This window comes from Mauremys reevesii, linkage group 8, assembly GCF_016161935.1.
Source record: "Mauremys reevesii isolate NIE-2019 linkage group 8, ASM1616193v1, whole genome shotgun sequence".
Classification (NCBI taxonomy): domain Eukaryota; kingdom Metazoa; phylum Chordata; order Testudines; family Geoemydidae; genus Mauremys; species Mauremys reevesii.
Genome location: NC_052630.1, coordinates 91,179,240 through 91,200,660, shown reverse-complemented (window position 1 = coordinate 91,200,660; position 21,421 = coordinate 91,179,240). Strand labels below are relative to the sequence as shown.

At 41.8% G+C, this 21,421-nt stretch overlaps 1 protein-coding gene across 2 annotated transcripts in view; it reads right to left on the bottom strand.

Annotated features, from left to right (window-relative positions):
- Nucleotides 1-21,421, bottom strand: part of JAK1 (Janus kinase 1) — an 88,133-nt gene that overhangs the window by 31,137 nt on the left and 35,575 nt on the right. The window contains exons 2-4 of one of the 2 annotated variants that reach the window (XM_039483500.1): nt 8,848-8,927; nt 7,768-7,966; nt 5,518-5,641 (exon numbers count right to left, since the gene is read on the bottom strand). In XM_039483500.1, the coding sequence (XP_039339434.1) occupies nt 5,518-5,641; nt 7,768-7,966; nt 8,848-8,853 (329 nt within the window). In that variant the 5' untranslated portion in view covers nt 8,854-8,927. The remainder of the gene's footprint in view (nt 1-5,517; nt 5,642-7,767; nt 7,967-8,847; nt 8,928-21,421) is intronic. The other variant, XM_039483501.1, reaches the window with a different exon arrangement.

Genomic DNA, 21,421 nt, shown 5'->3' with positions numbered 1-21,421 from the left:
TACTCAATAACTTAAAACGAAGCAAATAAAGTATTGGTCAAATTTAAGGACAACTTGATATAGAGAGACATTCTATACTGTGTGTTTGACTCTTCTTCTCCCCCCCCCCGACCATCTAATGAACACAAGGCTCATGAGACAGTTTTCTTATCCCTTAATAGCAGGCAATTACTTTGTTTCTTATACTTTTTATTTAAAAAACACTGTTAATCATTGTTAATAACCCCATTATTTTTCTGGTGATTCCTGAAAATAACTGTGGGTAAGGAGGGCTGTACTGGTATTCTAACGGAGGTCAGAATTTGGCCCTTTACATATAAAATGACGTTTGTATTTCAGTAGTGTCTAAAAGGTCTAACCAAGATCAGGCCCATTGTGCTAGGCACTGTATATTGAGAAAAAAAGACAGTTCAATCTAGACAGACAAAGGGTGAGAGAATGCAAAGATTATCCTCTCCTTTTTTCGAGATTGAGTGATTTGCCCAGGATCACACAGGAAGCCTGTTGCAAAGCTGTGAACTGGACCCACAACTCTTGAGTCTCGATTAAGTGCCTTAACCACAGGACTAACTTGCCTCTCATACAAAGAGCTCCAACCAGCTCTGTTCTTGGAAAAAGAAACAGGTTCATTTTTTAAACATATTGTACCTTTCTTTTCATGGAAAATAAAACAATAGGAAGTATGATTTTAAAAAACAGTAGGTTCTATTTAATTACTGTACTGGAATAATTCAACTCTTTCTGATCAGCTTGTGTGTCATTTAACCAGGATGCTATAAAATATTATGGTTTCTTATGTTGCAGACTTAGGAAAGGGGTTCTTCAAAAAGTCTGTAGTAAAAAAGTCCTATTACAATATAACCAGGTATAAACACGATAGTCTAAAGTGTAAGCTGCTGGTATGTACATGCTCTGAAGATTGACTGATATTGTATGGAAAAAAATATCTCACTCACCAAAAGCCCAAATTAGAACCTTTCAACAGTGGCACAGAAACCTAAACATCTAAAGCATTTGGAATGACTGAGCCATGTACTTTCATCATATTTTTATATATATTATACACACAAAAATGATATTAAAAAAAATCTAAAGTTGCAAAGCTAAGCACTCAGAGCTCAGGAAATGCCAGAATTAAAAGATGCCTGTTCAACCTTAATTCAGTCTCCTTATGTGCATCCATTATGATACAGTCATTAATGATAACACACACTAGTATTTTCAAAGGACTGACTTTGCAACCTGTCCCTTTAAGTAAGTTTGCATGTGACCTTTTCTAAGTTTTTTAAAAAGCGAATTGAAAACAGAAATTCCATAACATGGCATCATACTGACCCCCACCTGGGTCATCAGCAGGGTCAGAACCTACAGATCCACCACATAGCCCTCTGCCACTTAAGCTAATGGAATAACTGATAGCAACAATAAATGGTCATCCTCTATATGGCCCAGCCCTAGATGGGCCAAAGATACACACCTTACCATTGAGTTTCATAGATACACCTCTACCTCAATATAACACTGTTCTCGGGAGCCAAAAAAATCTTACCACATTATAGGTGAAACCACGTTATATCGAACTTGATTTGATCCACCGGAGCGTGCAGCCCCACCCCCGCGGAAGCGCTGCTTTACCGCGTTGTATCTGAATTCGTGTTATATCCCGTGGCATTATATCGGGGTAGAGGTGTATTTGCTGACAGCAGAGGAATGATGAGACTCAGGAATCTGGGGTTCCATTCCAGGTTCTAAAGGGGAAGGTGCTCTAATGGGCACAGGTTCTTCTGGCCAATCCCCACAAATCTGACCCATTCTGTTCCATCCCCTCCAACCAGTGCTAGTCCAGTCCCGTCTCTTCACCACCACTGGCTCCTTGTCCCAGTCCTATTCTCCTTACTTTGCCAGTTCCAGTCTCCTCTCCTCAGACTTCTTATCCAAGTCCCAGTCACTCCCTACTCCTGACTCCTCATCTGATCTCTCTCCCCCACTCTAGCCTCTAATCAACCCTACCACCCAGGCCATGTTCCCAGTCTCCACTGGCTCTCAGTCCCAAACCTCTCACCAGACTCCTTGTCCAACCTCAGTATTCCCCCGGCTCCTAGTCAGAGTCTCTTTGCCCATCTCCATACCCCAGCTCATCAGATTTGTCTCCCCTCCCCACTTGTTCATACTCAGTCTCTTTGCTCAGACAGTCGCAGTTTCCTCTCATAGTTCCCAGGCTCTTTGTCCCAATCTACTCCCTATCCAGTCCAGCTCTTACCCCTCTGCATTCAAGGTCATGCAGCTTCCCGCTCCATACTGCCTGGGCCCAGCAGGGAGGTCACTGATAGCACATAACACAGTCTCCATGCTCTTAGTTCCAGTGCCCAGGCTTAGACCCAACATGGCTCACAACAGCTCAGAGCTGCAACTGTAGGGAAAATCCTGCTCAGCCCTGGGCTAAAGCATGCCTACTGTGGATGAAGTTTCCACTGAACATATGCAAACTGCAATTTTTATTCAAAGGCTTATTTGGGTAGAGTTTCACTGTGAAAATGTTGCCAGAATTTTTTTAACATGGTCAAAACAATAGATTTTCCTCTAGCTTTGTTCTCAGAAATGGCTGAACAATTTTGGCTGAAATTAAAAATCAGCCTGAAGTAGACACTTGGCATGGAAACTTTCAGCACAATTAGTTAAAGTCTGGCAAATTTACAAGCAACGGATAACAGGGTCTTACAATGGAAACTACCAGGCAACTTTAATAATATATAACAGAAATAAGTAGTAATTCTGGGAATTGTCACCATTGACTCACCAAAGCAGAAACATACACACGTAATCTGATTATATAGGGAGTTATTTTTATGAATTAGTTATATATTCATGCAATGTAGTTAGTTAAAAACAGTATTACTGAGTCAGTGGTTAAAGTTCCTACAATTGCAATTTTCTTATGTTATATAGAAAATTTATATTTATTTGTATCATAAAGGTCTTCCTTTAAAAAGAAGAAACTGCACACCAGAAATATTACAGAAGACTATCAGGGGAAATTGCCCTGAGTTCCTATTGTACCGAGAAAACATCAAGATTTTTCTGGTATGTAGTTGACCTGATTGACCTCTTGAAGCAAGTAAGAGCAACTAATATTCTGTGAGACCATTAGATTCCCAAGAGCTTATCTCAGCAATTCAAGTCACTCAATTCCATTATTATCTGGTGTTAATCTACTGCACTTAATAACAACAGTTTAAACCTGAGATTAGTTTACTTTAAGATATTAGCACTGCTTATAAAGAAGGCCTGTTAAAGGAACAGACCAGATTATAGTAATCTTGTTTCTCTAACAAACATATAGTACATAACACTAAAGTTAATCTCTGAAAAGCCAAGATCTTTTTGTTCATTACAGACAATAATTTCTCTGAATAACATACATTCCCTTTCCCTCACACTTCTCCAATCAGAAAAGCAACAGTGACATGGTACAGATTTATTCACGATTAGAATTCCTTAAACTTCGAAGAGCCAAACTGTCAAATGGGCCGTATCCTGGCCTGCATTTGCATTACCAGTGTGTGCACGATCTCTTTTCTCCATGCAGGTGAAGTGTCCTGTATGTGTAGATTTTTCTTGGAACAACGGAGGTTTGTACATGTCAGTTCTATCACCACCATGTGTATGTGACAATTTATGAAGCATAGGTGCAAATACTCAGATAAGTACTGAAATATGCAACATCGCACACAAACAAATTAAAGCCAATTTTTTTCCCCAAATCTCAAGATGAATCCAAAAGATTGCTTTTTATTTTAGGTAAATGACAAGTTAAAGAGGGGGTGTTGATATATAAAAGTATGTTCTTAGAGATGTGACTAGTGGAGCTAACAGGGACCCAACTATTAGTGCCCTTGCCCTTGGAAAATGCCAGAATGCCCAAACATTCTGGAAAAATTTATTCCTCAAGATAAAACTTGTTCTCTAGATTGTAATGAAGGTTCTTCATTTTCAGTTTTTGTTTTAAGATCTCCTGGGACTTTATCAGGGTTTATTACAATTATTTAAAAGCAGATACAAATCAGTACAAAAATTAACTTTGCAGTTTTCTGAGGAAATATCACACTTTTTTTTTCCTGTTTTTGTTTTTATGCAACTTTTCAAGAAACCCTTGTGTTCTGAAATGCAGTTGGACACAGTTTTTGTTGTTGTTGTTTTCAACCCATTTTAACAGGAAAAGGCATTAACTAACTTTAATTTGCTTTGAATGATAGCTATCGTGCTATCATGTAAAACTGGTAATGTGTGTGTGGTAGGTATGAGATTGACCACAACATGTACACCAGCACTTGGGTCGTTCCAGTACTTTTGACCCAGCTCCCCGCACTGGAAGGTGACACGGAGGCTCAGTAACCCAGTTAACAAGCTGCCCTCTCTTCTTCTGGAGGTCTGAGGAGTTCCAGAGCTTCCAAAATTCAAATTATATGTAAAAACAAAATAATGACTTTCGTAACACCTAGGGACTTTTCTGCAAAAGTCAGTAAAAACTGAAAATGAAGGGCCTCACTTGCAGTGTACAGGATGTTGAATAGTAACTGTATTGGGCTACAAGAGTGGAAACAATTAACATGAAAACACCAAGGAAGAAAGATGAATGGGGTCTGTGCTAGAATTTCTACCAGATCCAAAGGGGAAGAAATCCTTCCCTAGGCTGCAAAGTGATGGTGAATTTGCTCCCCAGCTGCTACTACAGCTGTATGCACTCTCCTCTAAGGAGGAGAGGAATGGTCGGTGTATCTATGGAGTCACAGGTCCACCAGCCCCCATGTGCTGTGGCTCAGGAATTGCCAATAAAGTACAATCTGATGATGTGCAGATCCCTTTCACAGAGTTTTGAATTTTCCTTGTGCTCTCTCTCATCCCATCATGGAATTGCACCAGTTCCCCTTAGAATTGAAAGCGGGTGTTCGAAAGCACTGGCATGACTTTATTCCCATTAAAGTTGACGGGAATCCAATGGGAGCCAAGCAAACCAATGCTGAACGATTCTGAAACCCACACCCTGTGTAGGGGGAGACACAAAATTTGGCCCCTAACTTTTCAGTGCCTCAGTTTCTCAGTGCATACAACAGGAGTAACAACTGTATTTTCCCACCTCACAAGAATATTTTGTGAAGCTAAATTCCTTAATAGTTGCACTTTGAACACCTCAGATGGAAAGTGCTACAGAAATACAGAATATTACGATGTGACCATGGTGCTCAGCCATTTGCACTGTGAATTTTTAGTTAGTCCTGTCACTTACAGCTTTGTGGTTTTGGGGTTGTTTTAAGGTTATGTAGAAAATGCACACATTCTGGAGACCTTTTCAGCCTTTCCTGTTGTTAATCTCTCAATTTTGTTGTGCAAGGTTTTTTGCTTTTTTAAACTGAGTTCAGTTCTAAATGTTACACTAGCCACACAATTCTTGAAAAAAAAAAAAAAACCCACGCATACTGGAATCTTGAAATAATCCATCTTTCAGTTGTCCCAACATACCTCATACGATAATGGAGCCGGAGTGCTGTCTTGTCATCTATTTTGAAGACATGGTTTGGTGCATACCAGAGTTTTCTACTCTCCTCAAATAGTGCAAAGAGATTGTGGCACAATGGAGATACAGCTGTTGAAAAGAAAAAATAAATTAATGAACTCACAAACTGAAATCTGAACTGCACTTTTGACAGCTCCCAGGAGAGAGAGCGTACTAGTAAAACTGATCAAAATTCTGTGATTTAGTTCCTCGGTTTGTTTTGCTACAACCAAAAACATCCCTTTTCCTTTAGTTGAAGGGCAGGAAAGCAAGTGATGTCACTGTCCCATCTGAGTTTACTAATGCACCACAGGGTTTTCCAACAAAACACTACAGTTCACTTCTTATTTCTATGTTGTTTGTTTTTAATGAAGACAACCTCCCTTTAAAATACAACAAAAACAGGTTACAGTGTCTTCACAGGGATGAAGCCACCTAATTTCTCTGTTTTGGGTTTCCTTGTCAATAAAAGGAGAGTGCACTATCTGGCAGATGTACATCACAGGGGCCCTGTACCTCAGGAAAGCATTTCTACTTAGGACAACACTGAAGCATATGCTGAAGTGTTTCCTGAATTTGGACCAAATCCTGAGCTTCTCGCTCAGTTTTTACTGAATCCATTCTCAAATAAATGCTTTCCTAATTCCAAAAATATTGAGGAAAATAAATGCTGACTATGCCAAAAGTTATACAATGTGGGACAGGATACTTGCTGTTCTCTCATGTAATCCAGCAGCACTGGAGGCATACTGATGGTATACCACGATAAGAAAGTCTTTTACAACAGAGACTAGCTTCAGAGCCTTACTCAAAAACTAGCATTTCACAAAATGGCAAGCTGGCAGCAGCAACAAGGAATTAAAACAAACAGGACTTTTGGACCTATAAATCAGGTGTCTCCTATGGGCCTAGCTAGCATAAAAGAAGGTGGAAGGAGGTTCCCTTAGGAAACCCCTGCTCCCTCAATCACACTTTGAAGATTTTGCAACTCTACCTAGATGTGGTTAGAAATTAGACATCAGAAGTTACCGGCAATGGACAGTGTGTGTGTTTAGAATAAATACAGAGAGGCATTTGACAGCTTTTAAACTATTAACATAAATAATAAATGAATTTAAGTAGCTGCTGTAATTTATCATAAATGGTTTTCATTAGCAGCCAACTTGAATATATATTTGATGAAGTTTAACCATGAGATTTTCCCTAACCCCATCCTGAAGAAAGGGTAGAGTAACTAGGTGAAACAGAGTAGGAGAGCACTGGATGTCTCAACCCCAAAAGGGGGCTAGAGGGGAACCCAACCTTTTTTTATTTTGAAGCTTCAGGGAAACTGAACAGTCAGTCATAAATAAGAGCCTGATTAAATGGCCTGAATATTCCCCTCAAATCAAAGTATGTCGAAATAACTCAGCTGAAGACAGTGGAGTGTAAAATTGGTGTAAGAAAAAAGATAACTGGGCCCTAGTTAAATAGGTCCCAGTTCATCAAAGCACTTTAACATGGGCTTAAATTTCATTGACTTCAATGGCTTACTCATCTGTTTCAGTGTTTTGCTGAACTGAGACCATAATGGAAGATACTGATACACTTTTTGTTGTAAATTTCTATATAACTTGAATTGTGCTTAATTCTAATCTCACTTTAGAGTACACTAGTGTATTACTAGTATTGTACACACCAGTGACCATACACATGGAAGTGAGAGATGAGGGTGGGGAAAAACAGGTAACAAGATGAGATAAGTATCAGGGAGAGTGGGGAATGGCTATTTTGCCAGTTAGACCAACTGCCATATTCTGAATCTATGTGCTTTGGTATTGCAGAAAGGGTTTCTTAACAGGTTTGCCAACTGGTATATTACAGTGAAAATAGCCTTGTTTAACTGTGTAATAGGATACCTCTTGAAAGACAGCCTAATCCTGCTCACGTTAAAGTCAATGACAAATGGAAGTTTCAGTGTTGGAGTGAAGGGTCACGGCTTTTTGCCATTCCTCTAGGATCCTTGGATTCTAGGTAAAGTACCAACAGCTCTTCTGCAGAGGAAAGTCTCATTCTCCCTTCTCCCCATGAAATAATCAGAAAAGAATTCCACAAGAGGTCCCTTAAAGTTTTCTAGCCCTGACCCTACCCCATGAGTATTTTTGCATTACCAGAGAGGGATGAATTTATTTATGATACATTTTGTCTTAGTAATAGCTGAATACTGCAACACTCACAGCACTTCTGGGCAGCTTCAATGCACAGGTTTTCTGCTGTATACTCGCCACTGGTGTACCGAATGGGAGGCTTCTCTTGCAAATAGAATAATATTTCCAATCCTTGCTCTTGAGCTTCTGTGGTCACTTCGCTTTTTTTTGAGTTTCTCAGTTTTGCACAGAAAGCCATGGCTTTGCAATCTTCTTTTACATTTAGATACTGTATTCAGAGAGGAAACAAATTCACAGAGAAAACATGATGACAAGTTTGATATTTCACTCAAAGCTGAAGCCACATTCAGGTCTCAGGCTGGGGTGCTAAGATCAAGGTTTTTTGTTCAGGCCCAATGAGTGAAAATTATTTCATTATCTCTTAAGTAGGCTTCTGAATATACTTATGGTTTCTCAACCTTTTCAGTTTGGTGATCCCTTATTAAAATATAAATAGTAGTAAAATAATGTATCAATGGCAACAATGCTCCTGCCCCACACATACCCCTACATTGAAGTTTTGACCTCCACAAAATTATTTTGGAAATTTTATTTTCTTTGCTTTAGAATTGTAATAAAATTTTCAATGTCTTGCAACACTCCCATTCCCAATTACCTTTAGTAACACCATCCTGAGATCACAACCTACCGGCTAAAAAATAATATAAATTTATTTTTAGATGCCTTAAAGAAATTGACTAACTTGCTTTTTCAGCTGAATGTTAAAAGCAGCTAAAGCAACTAAATGTTTGTAACACACTTTTCTTCCTTTTCTTAGACTTGATGTGCCATACCAAAATGGGCACTGCTTTTTCCACCTCTCAAAATGTAACATTAGCACTAGACAGTTTTAATGCAATGTCCTTAAGATTGGAATGTGCTACATATGCAAACTTGACAAAATCAGGAATAGCAACTTGCATTATGAACACTGTTTGGAAGGAAACAGCAATAGTAGAGTTGGACTGGCAAAAAAAACAGGTTTTATTTGGGGATGGGGATGGGGGGGAGAGTTCTAAATGAATGTGTCTACTGAAGTCTAATTCCATTTCAAATGAAAGCCAAAAAACATAGCCTCCATAAGTATTTCATTTAAAAAAAACAACACACCTGCATTTATCTGAATGTCTGGTCTTCCAAAACAGGAGAATGGATTTTCTTCAAATTTTCCAGAAGCAATTCAACCCTGTCTGGGAACAAGGAAAAGAAATGTCAACTCAAAAGGGAGCTGTTTTGAGGAGTTTTATAAGCCACATAATATATGGACATTCAACCAACTGCATTGAATGAGAATCTTTCCACAGACTTCAATGAAAGTCCCATCTCAAATATAACTATTAAAAAACAGCTAGGAGCATATCCTAGACATTGTGTGGACCTGGTGCTCCCATTAGAGCCCATGGAGCTCTGGTTGCATCAACTAATCATTTACAAACCCAAAAACCAAGGGATCCTGCCTCATCTCTTATTTATTACTTGTATTTTGGTAGCACCCAAAATGTTCTTGATGCTGTCGATTCTTCCTCGCTCTGAAGAGTCTAATATTCAAGCAGCCTTTATCCTATGCTCCACCTCCTTAGTGTATTTTTTAAGCGAGTCTCTTCTGTTTTTATGTATCAGAGAGGTAGCCATGTTAGTCTGGTTCTGTAAAAGCAGCAAAGAATCCTGTGGCACCTTATAGACTAACAGACGTTTTGCAGCATGAGCTTTCGTGGGTGAATGCCCACTTCGTCGGATGCAACATTCACCCACGAAAGCTCATGCTGCAAAACGTCTGTTAGTCTATAAGGTGCCACAGGATTCTTTGCTGCTTCTTCTGTTTTTGTTTTTGATCTCTCCACAATAGATTTCAACTCCATCCTTCTCTCTCGTTTTCTGTCTCTATAATCACTTTTCCTTCTTTAGGGTGTTCTAATTTCACTTATTCTTGCTTTTTTTTTTAACCTTACCTTCCAATCATAACCCTTCTCTCTTCTTCTTTCAACCTAGTACTGACCTGAAAAAAATTGCAAAGGTTTCCCCATCCATTTTTCTCCCATTCCTCCAAAATCTGCCTTTTTTCTCTCCCCCTTATACTTTCAGTTCTTATCCTCTTCTCCAGTTTCCCCCATCTCCAGTCTCTACAGTTTTCCTCCCACAGTTCTCCTTTCTTTCTCCTTCCCAAGTTATTCTCTTCATGAAAAAAATCCTCCCCCAATTCTCACTGGACTCCTATCACCCTTCCTTCCAATTGGAATCTGGAATCCTCTCCCCTATTGTGAAGAGCCCTATAGATGATGGAGCTGCTCTTCGTAACACAATTCAGCTGTGCAGCACTTAAACAGCAGAGAGAAGGGAAGCAGGTGCTGCTGCTGCAGGGAAGCTTGCATCACAGCAGCCCCAGTGGGACAGGTGACTAAAGGTAGGATTCACAAGAGGGACACTGTTATGCTCAGCATTGCAGCACCTAACCTTTAGGTACCCTTGTTGCCTAGTAGAGTTCACAGCCCTGTGTTAGGTATCCAGGCTCCCTATACAATGCACAGGAGAGTTAGGTGCCTGAGAAGGGGATTCACAAAAGCCAGCATGTTGAGCAGGGAGCTGCCTAAAATACCCAATAGAAAATGCAGAGGAGAAGGGTGTGGCCTAAGCCCCACCCCTCAAAGGAACTTGGGTGCCTAGCTCCACTCCTGTTTCACAGTGATGAACCATCTCCTGGAGTTAGGTACCTAAGGCAGTTCAACACTTTTTCAAGAAATACCAAGGAAGCAGAGGTGCCCCGCCCTTAACCCAATAGTTAGAACACTTACCCAGGAGGTGGGAGACCCAGGTTCAACCCTCCTCCCTGCCTGATGGGAACCAGGGATTTGAACTTGGGTCTCCCACCTCCTGGGTGAGTACTCTACCCACTAGAGTATAAGGGCATCACCACCACACCTCCTGTTCCCCCTCACTTGTGCCAGCTTGGGTGGGAGGGGAGGTTAGACATGTTCTCAGAACATCTACTGGATCAGGCCCAGTGGTAAAGACAGGTGTTCTCCCAGCTAATCTGCCAATCTCATGATTAAGATGTCAAACTCCTGGATAGTAACAGGATTTAGGCAGATGCATAAATGTCCAGTTGCTAAAATACAGCCACCTTGGAGACTTTAACAGCAGAAACTTAGGTGCCTAGCAAATTTAAGGACTTACAGGGTTAGGTGGCAACTGAGCAGGGGGTTTGTAAATGCCAGTGGTGCCTAAATACTGGATTTAGGTGCCTAAATCCCCCTTGTAAATCCCACCTTAAATGTCTCACATTGCCAGCCAGAACCTCTGGGTCTGTCCCTGTAAACTGGGATGTCCAGACAACATTGGTGCACAAAGCAAGTAGGACTGGAACCCTAAAGTAGATGAAATTTCTGGCAAGCAAAAATAAAAACTGAAAATCCTTAAGTGGACTGTGCAGAATACAGGAAGTTACTCAAGTGAGTGAACATCAAATGCAGGGATTATATTTATTTCTGAAGAATTTCATTGAGCAAGGAACTGAGCCAGTGATTTCTGTGGCCTAAACCAGTAGGGCTGCTCTCTGAATTGAAGGAGAACTTGCTTTGTTTATAAGAATTATATAAGCAACAGTTTGGTGCATAAAAGGCTCATGTATTTCCCCAGCCATTCTTTCCTGTGGCACTCTCCAAAGGCAACTTCAGCATTTTGGGGGTGGCCTATAAAATAATTCCCATTCTCAAGGTAACAGACTTCTGTTCACCACATCACATCATTATCCCTGGTGCTGGCCATAAGAAGATCCTTCCACTTGTGTCCGGCATTTCCTCTAAACGCACACTTGAGCTAAAAGATCATTCTTTTTGCTGCAGCAGTATTAGAGCTCAATTCTATACCACAGACTTTAATGTAACTTGGTATCCCTTACAGCTTAGTTCCGACACACACCTGAGCAACTTGGACGGTCTATCTAGTGCATCTTCCTTTGTATTTGGAAGTGGCTAGCAAATTTTGAATACTACCAAACATAAATATGCAAAATGGCAATGTAGCACACATTAGCAAGTAAATCACAGGCACCTGCCATTCACAAACCTTGCTAATTCCTAATTAGAGTTTCCAGACACATCCCTGACTAATAACAAGGTTTTGATAAGGGAAAATAATGGAGAAGATTACTGGGATATACAAAGAAGCCAATAATTATTTCTGCACAGAAAGACAGAATTTAAATGCAAGGATTTTAATAGGGCAACTCACCTAATGATAAAGACTCCCTTTACGATAAGACTCCCTCATAACCGGGGTATACTCTATTTTAATATGTTTGTGAAGCCATAAAATTAAAAATTCTGACAAGCGCATATATAATGAATCATAAAAATTGTACCGCAGCTTTAAAATGTGAAAGGAAAATAAAAAGCCTATCCTGGCTTCTTGTAAATCTTATAATAAGTCAGAACTATTGCTTTTCAACTCACTGCTCTTTTGCTACACTTAACTCATAATTCTTGTTTCCAATTATAGTAACAATTCCAGGAATACCAAAGAACAGTAAGTGCTGTTTCATTTACAATAAACTTCTGGAGACAATCAATCTCTGCTCAATAACTTAGCTTTTATTATATAGTCTTCTTGATATTATTGCATTCGGTACCAAAATTCATTTTTTTAAAATACGTTTTGAAAGAAAAATGATGTAAAATCATTTAAAATCCACACTCTACATTTCAAGCATCTTTCATACGCCTTCATTAAGAATATTTACTGTCATTGCTATAACGGTTGCGTTATGTACACCAATACAATGAAAGAATTAAAACACTTTTGGGGTACATTTCGGATTAACTAAATGCTTCCCCACCACATGAAAGGTAAAGATGCCAGCCCTAACACACAGTGCTGGCTCACTGGGGGTAGGGCTGGAGGACCAATGCTTTCTCCAGCCAACAGCACACATTTTTTGTTGAGAGTAGCTGCTACTGGCAATCATAGTCCTAGGACTGGCTAGTAGCTAGCCCAGTAATGATGACTCTATATGCTGGTAGTGGCAGCCCTTTTCTACTCCACCTCCTGCTGCCTTACCGCTGTGTACATGCGATTGTTCCAGTACACCACAACTGGTAGAGTTCTGCTTAGGTAAAGACCAAGGTTTAGCTGCCACTACTCCATCTCACTTTCACTATAGTGATACTAGAGTCTTGGCTGAGGAAGAACTTCCACTATAATCCTTTGACTGGAGGAGGGCATTCTGTGCCAAAAATTAAAAATGCTGCACCAAAAAAAATTCTGTGCACAGTATTTTAAAATTCTGCAAATTTTATTTGTCAAATAAATGTGGAGGCTCCAGCATGGCAGGCCACTGGCTGCAGAGAGGTGGGAGATCACTGTGTAGCTCCTCCCAGGACACGGACTCAGCGGTGAGGCTGCACCCAAGTCTGACACAGGACCGGGCCTGCCTCAGAAACACTCCAGGGCCCTGCCTCTCTGTGCCAAGGGCACCAGGTGTGGGCAGGCAGGCTCAGCCCAGCAGGATCCGAGTGCGAAGGGGCTTAGTGTGAGTGGATCCAGGTGTGGGTTGAGAGGGTTCGATGTGGGGCAATCTGAGTGCGGCTGGCTCAGTGGGGGATCCAGGTGCAGGGGGGATCTGGATGCACAGGGGCTTGTTGGGGGGGTTCTGGGTGCAACAGTAATGGGACTCTGCAGGGGGGTCCAGGCAAAGGTGATTGGGGCTCAGTGTGGGGAGGGTCTGGATGTGGGGGAGATAGAGCTCAGCAGCAGGGTGTATGGGGGGGGTCCAGATGAGGCTGATTGGGGCTCAGTGGGGTGGGGATCCGGGTGGCTCGTCGGAATGGTATTGGTGCTGGGGGAGTGGGGTTCATTGGGGGGGTAGTGGAGGAGGTTCTGAGTGCAGGGAGGTGAGGTGAGGCAGGAGGGTCTGGGTATGAGGAGGTCTGAATGCCCGGCAGTTGGGCAGATGGGGGAGCAGCTCCCTATACAGGGATCCCTCCCCCTGCAGCTGAGCAGCAATGGGTGTAGGAAGTGGGGGTGAGGGAGGAGTTTGCAGAGCTTCCTTCAGCCAGGGGAGGAATCTGAGGATGGGTCTGACCAGGCCCCAAATGCCATGCAAGGGAAGAAGTCGTCCTGTCCTCCCCAGCCCAGCTGGGACTAGTAGCTGAGCCTGGCGCAAGGTAGGATCCACCAGCTAGGTCTTCCCCAGTCCTGCCTCCTGCCCCACGGGGATTTACTGCTCTGTCGGCTGCCCTGGGCTCCTGAAACATATTGCTGGGGAGGGTCACATGACCGCTCTTGTGGCTTCTCTTTGCTTCCCCGTCAGAAAGTCATTCTTCTGTGGGGAAGCAAAGAAATCTGCAGGGGACATAAATTCTGTGCGTGCCCAATGGCACAGAATTCCCCAAGGAGTAGAATACTATCATAGACCAGGATCTCACTGTGCTAGGTGCTGTGCAAAAAAAATAAAATAAAAAAAAAAGACAGCTCCTTCCCCAAAGAGCTTACAATCTAAGTGTGGGTTACAATAGCTCATCTCAATTGATTAGACTCTGCCTGCTGGTATGCATACTTCCACCTTTTCATGTTCTCTGTATGTATAAATATCCCCTGTCTGTGTGTTCCATTCTATGCATCCGAAGAAGTGAGCTGTAGCTCACGAAAGCTCATGCTTAAATAAATTTGTTAGTCTTTAAGGTGCCACAAGTACTCCTGGTTTTTTTGCGGATACAGACTAACACGGCTGCTACTCTGAAAATAATAATTGTGTACACACGTGTGCATATATATTGTGTGCCTGCAACTTTCAGATTCTAGATTTAATTTTTTTTGACCAAGGAAATGACATAAACAGATCTGGGACCCATAGCAAGTTTATTATGATGCACTTGTCATCTCCAGACTGGCCTACGGCTGAGGTGGACCCTGAAAGGTTCTTCAGAAGCTGCAACTAGTGCAGCATGCAGAGGCCCACTATCTAAATAGTGCAGACTAAGAAGAAATCACACACACAGTGTCAGTCAAACTCTATGTCTACTCCAAAGTCCTCCTCTCAACCTTTAAAACTAAGGCCCAGCTATCTTAATGATTGCCTCACTCTGCTCCCCACATCATCTGCTATGCCTAGTGACTATAATGCTACCAGACATTTGTGATGTTCAGTCCTAGGGTATTTCCAATGACAAGTCAGTAGTTAACAGAACAATCATGTTTATGGAGACAGGCTGACAAACCGGCAGCTGCTAAAGATAGTCTCAAAGATGAAATGGGGCATGCCCACCACAAACAGTGGTTTTGCCTGGAGATCCAGGTGTGCTTGTAATGAACCGAGGACCCCCTACTTGTGTGTTTGTTTTTTTAATTAGACCCATTGTTTGGAGCCATTCCTCAATACATGAGCTCCACTTGCTTCACTTTTCGTAGCCTGTCTGAATCAGAACTGGGCTTAAGCCAGCCAAAGTTCGGCTCAAGGTCCAACTTTTTAGGCTGTTTTGATCCAGGGGGTAGATTAATCTCATTATAAATAACAGAAGCCAGCCACAACGTGTAGATGTAAATTTCCCGGACAGTTTTTTGTTCAGGAAATTTTCTGTTTTTTAAATATTACCCTCTTGAAGGCTTTACAATTTTATATTAAGATTTCTTCTATGGTATTCTTACAATCTGTTAAAAATATTTATCAAAGTCTGAAATAAAACCTGCCATATTAATAACCTAGTGCCAAGAAAACACCCAAAAGTAATATTTGAGCAACAACAACAAAAGTCATAACCCTTGCTACCAGCAGCACATGCAGGAGTGTGCATGGGCATGGTGGTAAGCCTTGGGATTTTCGCAAAATGGGACCCTAGCGGTTAAAAATATACAGCCTTTCAACCAGACCCACTAATGCCTGCTAAAAAACTCCAAGAAACATTCCATTTAGAATAAAATCCGGCTATGTCAAATTTTTCTGTATTTCTGATTCTTAACTTATTACTACAAAATTTCTTCATGAAAATTGGTTTCTCAAGAGTTCACTGGCTCGTGCTGGCTATTTCATCTCTATCTGAAAAATCGTATTTCCTTCTGTGGCTTCATAATCATTTTCACACACCAGCTCTTTGTCAAGTCACAATAGTAGATAATGGGCTATATTCTACTCTGCTACAGTTACATATGTCTAAACCATATGTGAATGGATTCCACAGGAGTAAAAGAGGAGAATCTGACCACTTCACTACAGGTGTGGAATAAGAATGAGAAGCAGAAGTATTCTGAAAAACAGAAGTCATGTCTTTGTGCAGCAATACAGTATGAGAAAAAGAAATACAGAAAACATAACTAGTTACATAATATTTTTAGCAGAATGTTGTTTGAGAATTTTTCATGAAAGGTGACAAAGTAGAACTGGTCAGAAAATAGGTTTTCCTGTCAAAAGTTTAACCTTTTTGTTAAAAAAAACAAATTCTCTTTTTTTTGACAAGAAGTAAAATTTTTCCATGGAAAGACAATACTTGTGAAAAACTATTTAATCAAAAACTGAAGTTTCCTTCGAAAAGCACTTTTGATGGAAAATTTTCAACGAGTCCTTTAACCTGGTCACTCAGTTCCAGACTAATTTATAGCCACACATTACATTTTGGGTCATCTTGAAGAATTTTAATGACAATATTCTTATTACATGAATTCTATGAAATTTAAATATGTTCAAAATTCTTATGGAATTTACTATTTTCTGCAACTATGCTGCTTGCTCCTTAATTAGAAATAGCAAGAAACATAGAATTCCTCAAAAAAAGGTTAATCTAAATATTTACCCATTACTCTGTTTAAAAAAACAAACAAACTTAAGTTGGTCTACACAAGCAGGTTGCACCAGTTTAACCACATCTGTTTAGTTCACTGATGCAACTTTTTTCATACAGACAAGGCCCTAGTGAAATTATGACATCCAAGCGATGGGAAGTAGAGGAACAAAAGAAAGGGATTCTAAATGCCAAACTGTTTAAAATTTCTTCGTTTGTGGTTTCTGAACTTTACAGGAGTTTTGCTCTAGTAAGGTCCGGAGGGACTTTACTTAACTCTAATACTTAATGAACACAATCTATTGGTTAAAGATTTAACCCTTCCACATCTTCAATTGAGTTGTGAGATCTCCCACCAAGAAGTCCATCAGCAAAACCAGGGAAGACCAGACTTGACATTCCTTATATTTCTAAGAAAAAAAACACCCACCCCACTACCCGCTGTTTTTTGTTTTTTAGAAAGCCTTTCAAGACTTCTATATACAAAAAAGGCATAACGCAAATGTTTTTAAAAATTCTTTGCAGATCTCTCCTTGAACCAGAAACAAGCAGCCAATGGATTTATTAGAAGGAATGGAGTGGGAAATGAATGGAAAGCTTAGGCCTTGCCTACGTTCCAGACTTCTGTTGGCATAGCTATGTGATCAGGAGTGTGAGGGGATATATGATCCCTGACTGATACAGCTGTCCCAGCAGAAGCCCCTAGTATAGGTTCAGTTATATTAGTAAAATTGCACTTTACGGGTATGGCTTGTTTTGCTTGGGGGATGATGGAATATGCTATACTTACAAAAGCACAGTTTGGTTAGCATAAATTGCATCCACACTAGGAGTTCTGCCAGGATCATATACTCGTATTCCTAGTCCAGTAAAGAGCTCCTATTGTAGACATGGTCTTAGACAGATATCTCCTGTGGAGGAGGTGGGAAGGCAAACATTTGGGGGCTGACCCTACAGTCCTTACTAGGGCAAAACTCCCATAAAGTTCAAAAAGTCTTTCCCCTAATTAAGGAAATGCAGATCAGGTGCCTAACTGGAAAACTAGAAGAAGGATTTTGGGAGAGATTTTGATATGTTGAAAGTCAATGGGACCTGTTCCCTAACTTTCTTAAGCACTACTGAAAATCCTAGTTTATGGCTCAAATGTAAGTATGGAAGTTAGACCATCTAGATCAGGGGTTCTTGCAACAATTTTTTTGGTGGCCACTTTTTCCTAAAATTATTAACTTTAGGAAAAATAAATAAAGTAATATGCAAATATATACATCCAAATCATTGTAATATATTTATGTAAGGTTTGGGGATTTTTTTGCAAATTCAATAATTAAAATCATGCACAGTTATCTCTATTTTTTGACTGGACCTAACAGAACAGAAACACAAATAAGGTGCTTTGCACGTTCTTGTCTTTTTTATTATTGCTTCTTTCACTTTTACCAAAAAAGCAGTTGTTTGTATAACTATTGTGAAGTAAATTTAAAAAGGCTTTTACGTAATAGAAATCCAAATAATAATGAAAAACATATCTGGGTGGCTTGGGTCTGGGAAGGGGAGGGGAGGCACGCTGCAGCTGCAGATGGCCCAGGGCTCTTCCAGGCAGGTGGTGGGGCTCGGGGCTTCAGCCAGCCCAGGGTTCCTCCAGTTGCGGGGGGGGGCGCTCAGGGCTTCTCCGGGCGGGGCACTTGTGGCTTCAGGTGCAGTGGGTCTCGGGGCTCCAGCTGCGAGGCTCCCCCACTTGCCTCCTCACTTCCCGTGTCCCTCCTCACTCCCCCACCCACCGCTCGCCTCCTGTGTCCCTCCTCACTCCCCCACCCGCCGCTCACCTCCTGTGTCCCTCCTCGCTCCCTCCACCCGCCGCTCGCCTCCTGTGTCCCTCCTCGCTCCCTCCACCCGCCGCTCGCCTCCTGTGTCCTCCTCGCTCCCTCCACCTGCCACTCGCCTCCTCACTCCCCTGCTTGCAGCCATACCCCCCTGCCTGCCTTGTCACCCTGCTGCTGGCTCACCATTCACCTCCTTACTTCTCTGCTAGCCCCCTCCCCACCCCACCAGTCACCTCCTCACTGCTCTGTTCGCAAACAGACCCCCACTCACCCTCCTCACCTGCTGCTGGCTCACCGCTCGCCTCCTCACACACACCCCTGATCACCTCCTCACTCCCCTGCTCGCAGCCAGTTCGCTCACTCTGCTGCTGGCTCACCACTCGCCTCCTCACACACACCCCTGCTCAACTCCTCACTCCCCTGCTCACAGCCAGTCGTTCCCCCACCCTTCGCCCACTCACCCTGCGGCTGGCTCACCGCTCACCTCCTCACTCCCCCACCCGCCTCCTTACTCCTCCACTAGGGGCCCCCCCGCCACTTACCTCGCCACCCTCCCACCCCCCGTCCGCCTATCTCTTCACCCCAGCCCCACTCGCCTCCTCACAGCCAGACCCCCACCCACCCTCCTCACCCTGCTACTGGCTCGCCGCTCACCTCCTTACTCCTCCACCAGGGCTCCCCTGCCACTCACCTCTTGCCTCCTCACCCCCCACCCACGCTCGCTTCACTGCTTGCTTCCTCATCCCCCCCCGCCAGCTGCTCGCCTCCTAACACACACCCCTGATCAACTCCTCACTCCCCTGCTCACAGCCAGTTCGCTCACCCTGCTGCTGGCTCGCCGTTCGCCTCCTCGCTCTCCCACCAGGCCCTCCTGCTCGCCTCGCCACTTGCCTCCTCACCCTCGCTGCTCGCCTTTTCACCCTCTCCATGCCACCTTGTCTTGCTCCTTAAGCATTGTGTGTCCCACCTGTGTCTCCAGAGAGGCGGCGCATGCAGGAGCAACAGGGGGGAAGGGGAGGGGCTGATGCTCCCCCACACACACTGCCTGGGAAACTGCCGTGGCCGCAGGGAAACCCCCTGGTGGCCGCATGAGGCCACGGTGGCCGCATTTGAGAAATGTTAGTCTAGATGAAGTTCTGGATCGGCCAGAGACTTCCTGTGAGATGCAGGACAAGCTGCTTAACATCTCTCTACCTCAGTTTTCCAATCTTTAGAAGTGTGATTCAGTAGAACCTCTGATTTATGAACACCGGAGTTAAGAACTGACCAGTCAACCACGCACCTCTTTTGGAACTGGAAGTACGTAATCAGATAGGAGAGACCAAAAAAAAGCAAACACTGTACAGTATAGTATTAAATGTAAACTACTAAAAAAATAAAGGGGAAGCTTAAAAAAAGATTTGACAAGGTAAACTTTCTGTGCTTGTTTAATTTAAATTAAGATGGTTACAAGCAGCATTTTTCTTCTGCATAGTAAAGTTTCAAAGCTGTATTAAGTCAGTGTTCAGTTGTAAACTTTTGAAAGAACAACCATAACATTTTGTTCAGAGTTACAAACATTTCAGAGTTATGAACAACCTCCATTCCTGAGGTGTTTGTAACACTGAGGTTCTACTGTATGCTTATTTTGCAGTTTTGAGAGTGGTAATACAGTACCATTTGCATAGTATTTTGACTCTGATGCAAAGCACTACAGAAATTCTAATTGGGTAGGATTATGAGAAGATGAGAACCAAGATGGCTTGAGGACACAGTTTACAGGATGTGGATCTGTCCACTCTAATCCCACTTGAAATTACTACAGTGCATTAAATTGTGTGTGATTTTTGTTGTGAATTTTGCTTCCATTGTTTTACTACTAGTGGCACTGGTACAAAAATAAGTAGTAGTATTTTTAAACAATCACATGGATCCTACTAATAACTCCTTATGTAATATTCTGATCAGTTGGTTGCTGGGGACGTTACTATCCTGTCAAACAGGTCTGAGTAATAATAATAAGAGATATACCAATCTCCTAGAACTGGAAGGGACCTTGAAAGGTCATTGAGTCCAGCCCCCTGCCTTCACTAGCAGGACCAATTTTTGCCCCAGATCCCTAAGTGGCCTCCTCAAGGATTGAACTCACAATCCTGGGTTTAGCAGGCCAATGCTCAAACCACTGAGCTATCCCTCCCCCCAAATGAGGGTAAGAACCAAGATAAACTCTTCAGAAAAAAGGAGCCCATTTTCATGGGCAAAAGTCACTAAAATGAAGGGAGAGGAAAATCCCAGATAGTATTTGACAGAGATAGCATTGTTTCTAAGGAAGTTTTTCAAAATTTTCTTTTTAACATAAAGTTAGAGCATGTTAGAGCAGTTAGAGCATGTTTGTGTTTGGTTACTAGCCACCCTAATGTGGAGGAAGTAATAACAAGGTAATTTACTTGTGTAAATGTCATTTGCCATTGTTGTAACATATTGCTTATTTAGCTGTAAGGAAAATGATTTTCCAACATACTAAAAGGGATATTTGTTTGCGGTGTTGTAGCTGTGATGGTCCCAGGATCTTAGAGAAACAAGGTGGATGAGATAATATCTTTTATTTATTGCTGTCGATTAATCGCAGTTAACTCACGCAAATAACTCCAAAAAAATGAATCGCACTTTAAAACATTAATTGCGATTAATCACATTGTTAAACAATAGAATATCAATTGAAATTTATTAAATATTTTTGGATGTTTTCTAGATTAATGGTATTCTATTATTGTTTAACAGCATGATTAATTTTTTTAATCACTTGACAGCCCCTACTTTTATTGGTCCAACTTTTGTTGGTATCAGAGACACGCTTTTAAGCTACACAGAGCTGTTCTTCAGGTTGGGGATATCTGATTGTCATAGAAAATACACATTGGATTCAGAGTTTGTGAACCATGCCATGAATTTGTGGACTAACACATAACAAGGTGGGCAAAGCAGCTAACTTTTAGCACAACTTCCCCATAGTAATTACAGTGTTAGGCATTGTACATTCAAAGCAGGTCAAGGAGTTCTACTTATTACACTCTACCCTTTTCTCAGTTTTTTAAAAACAATCTAATATAGAACTCATTA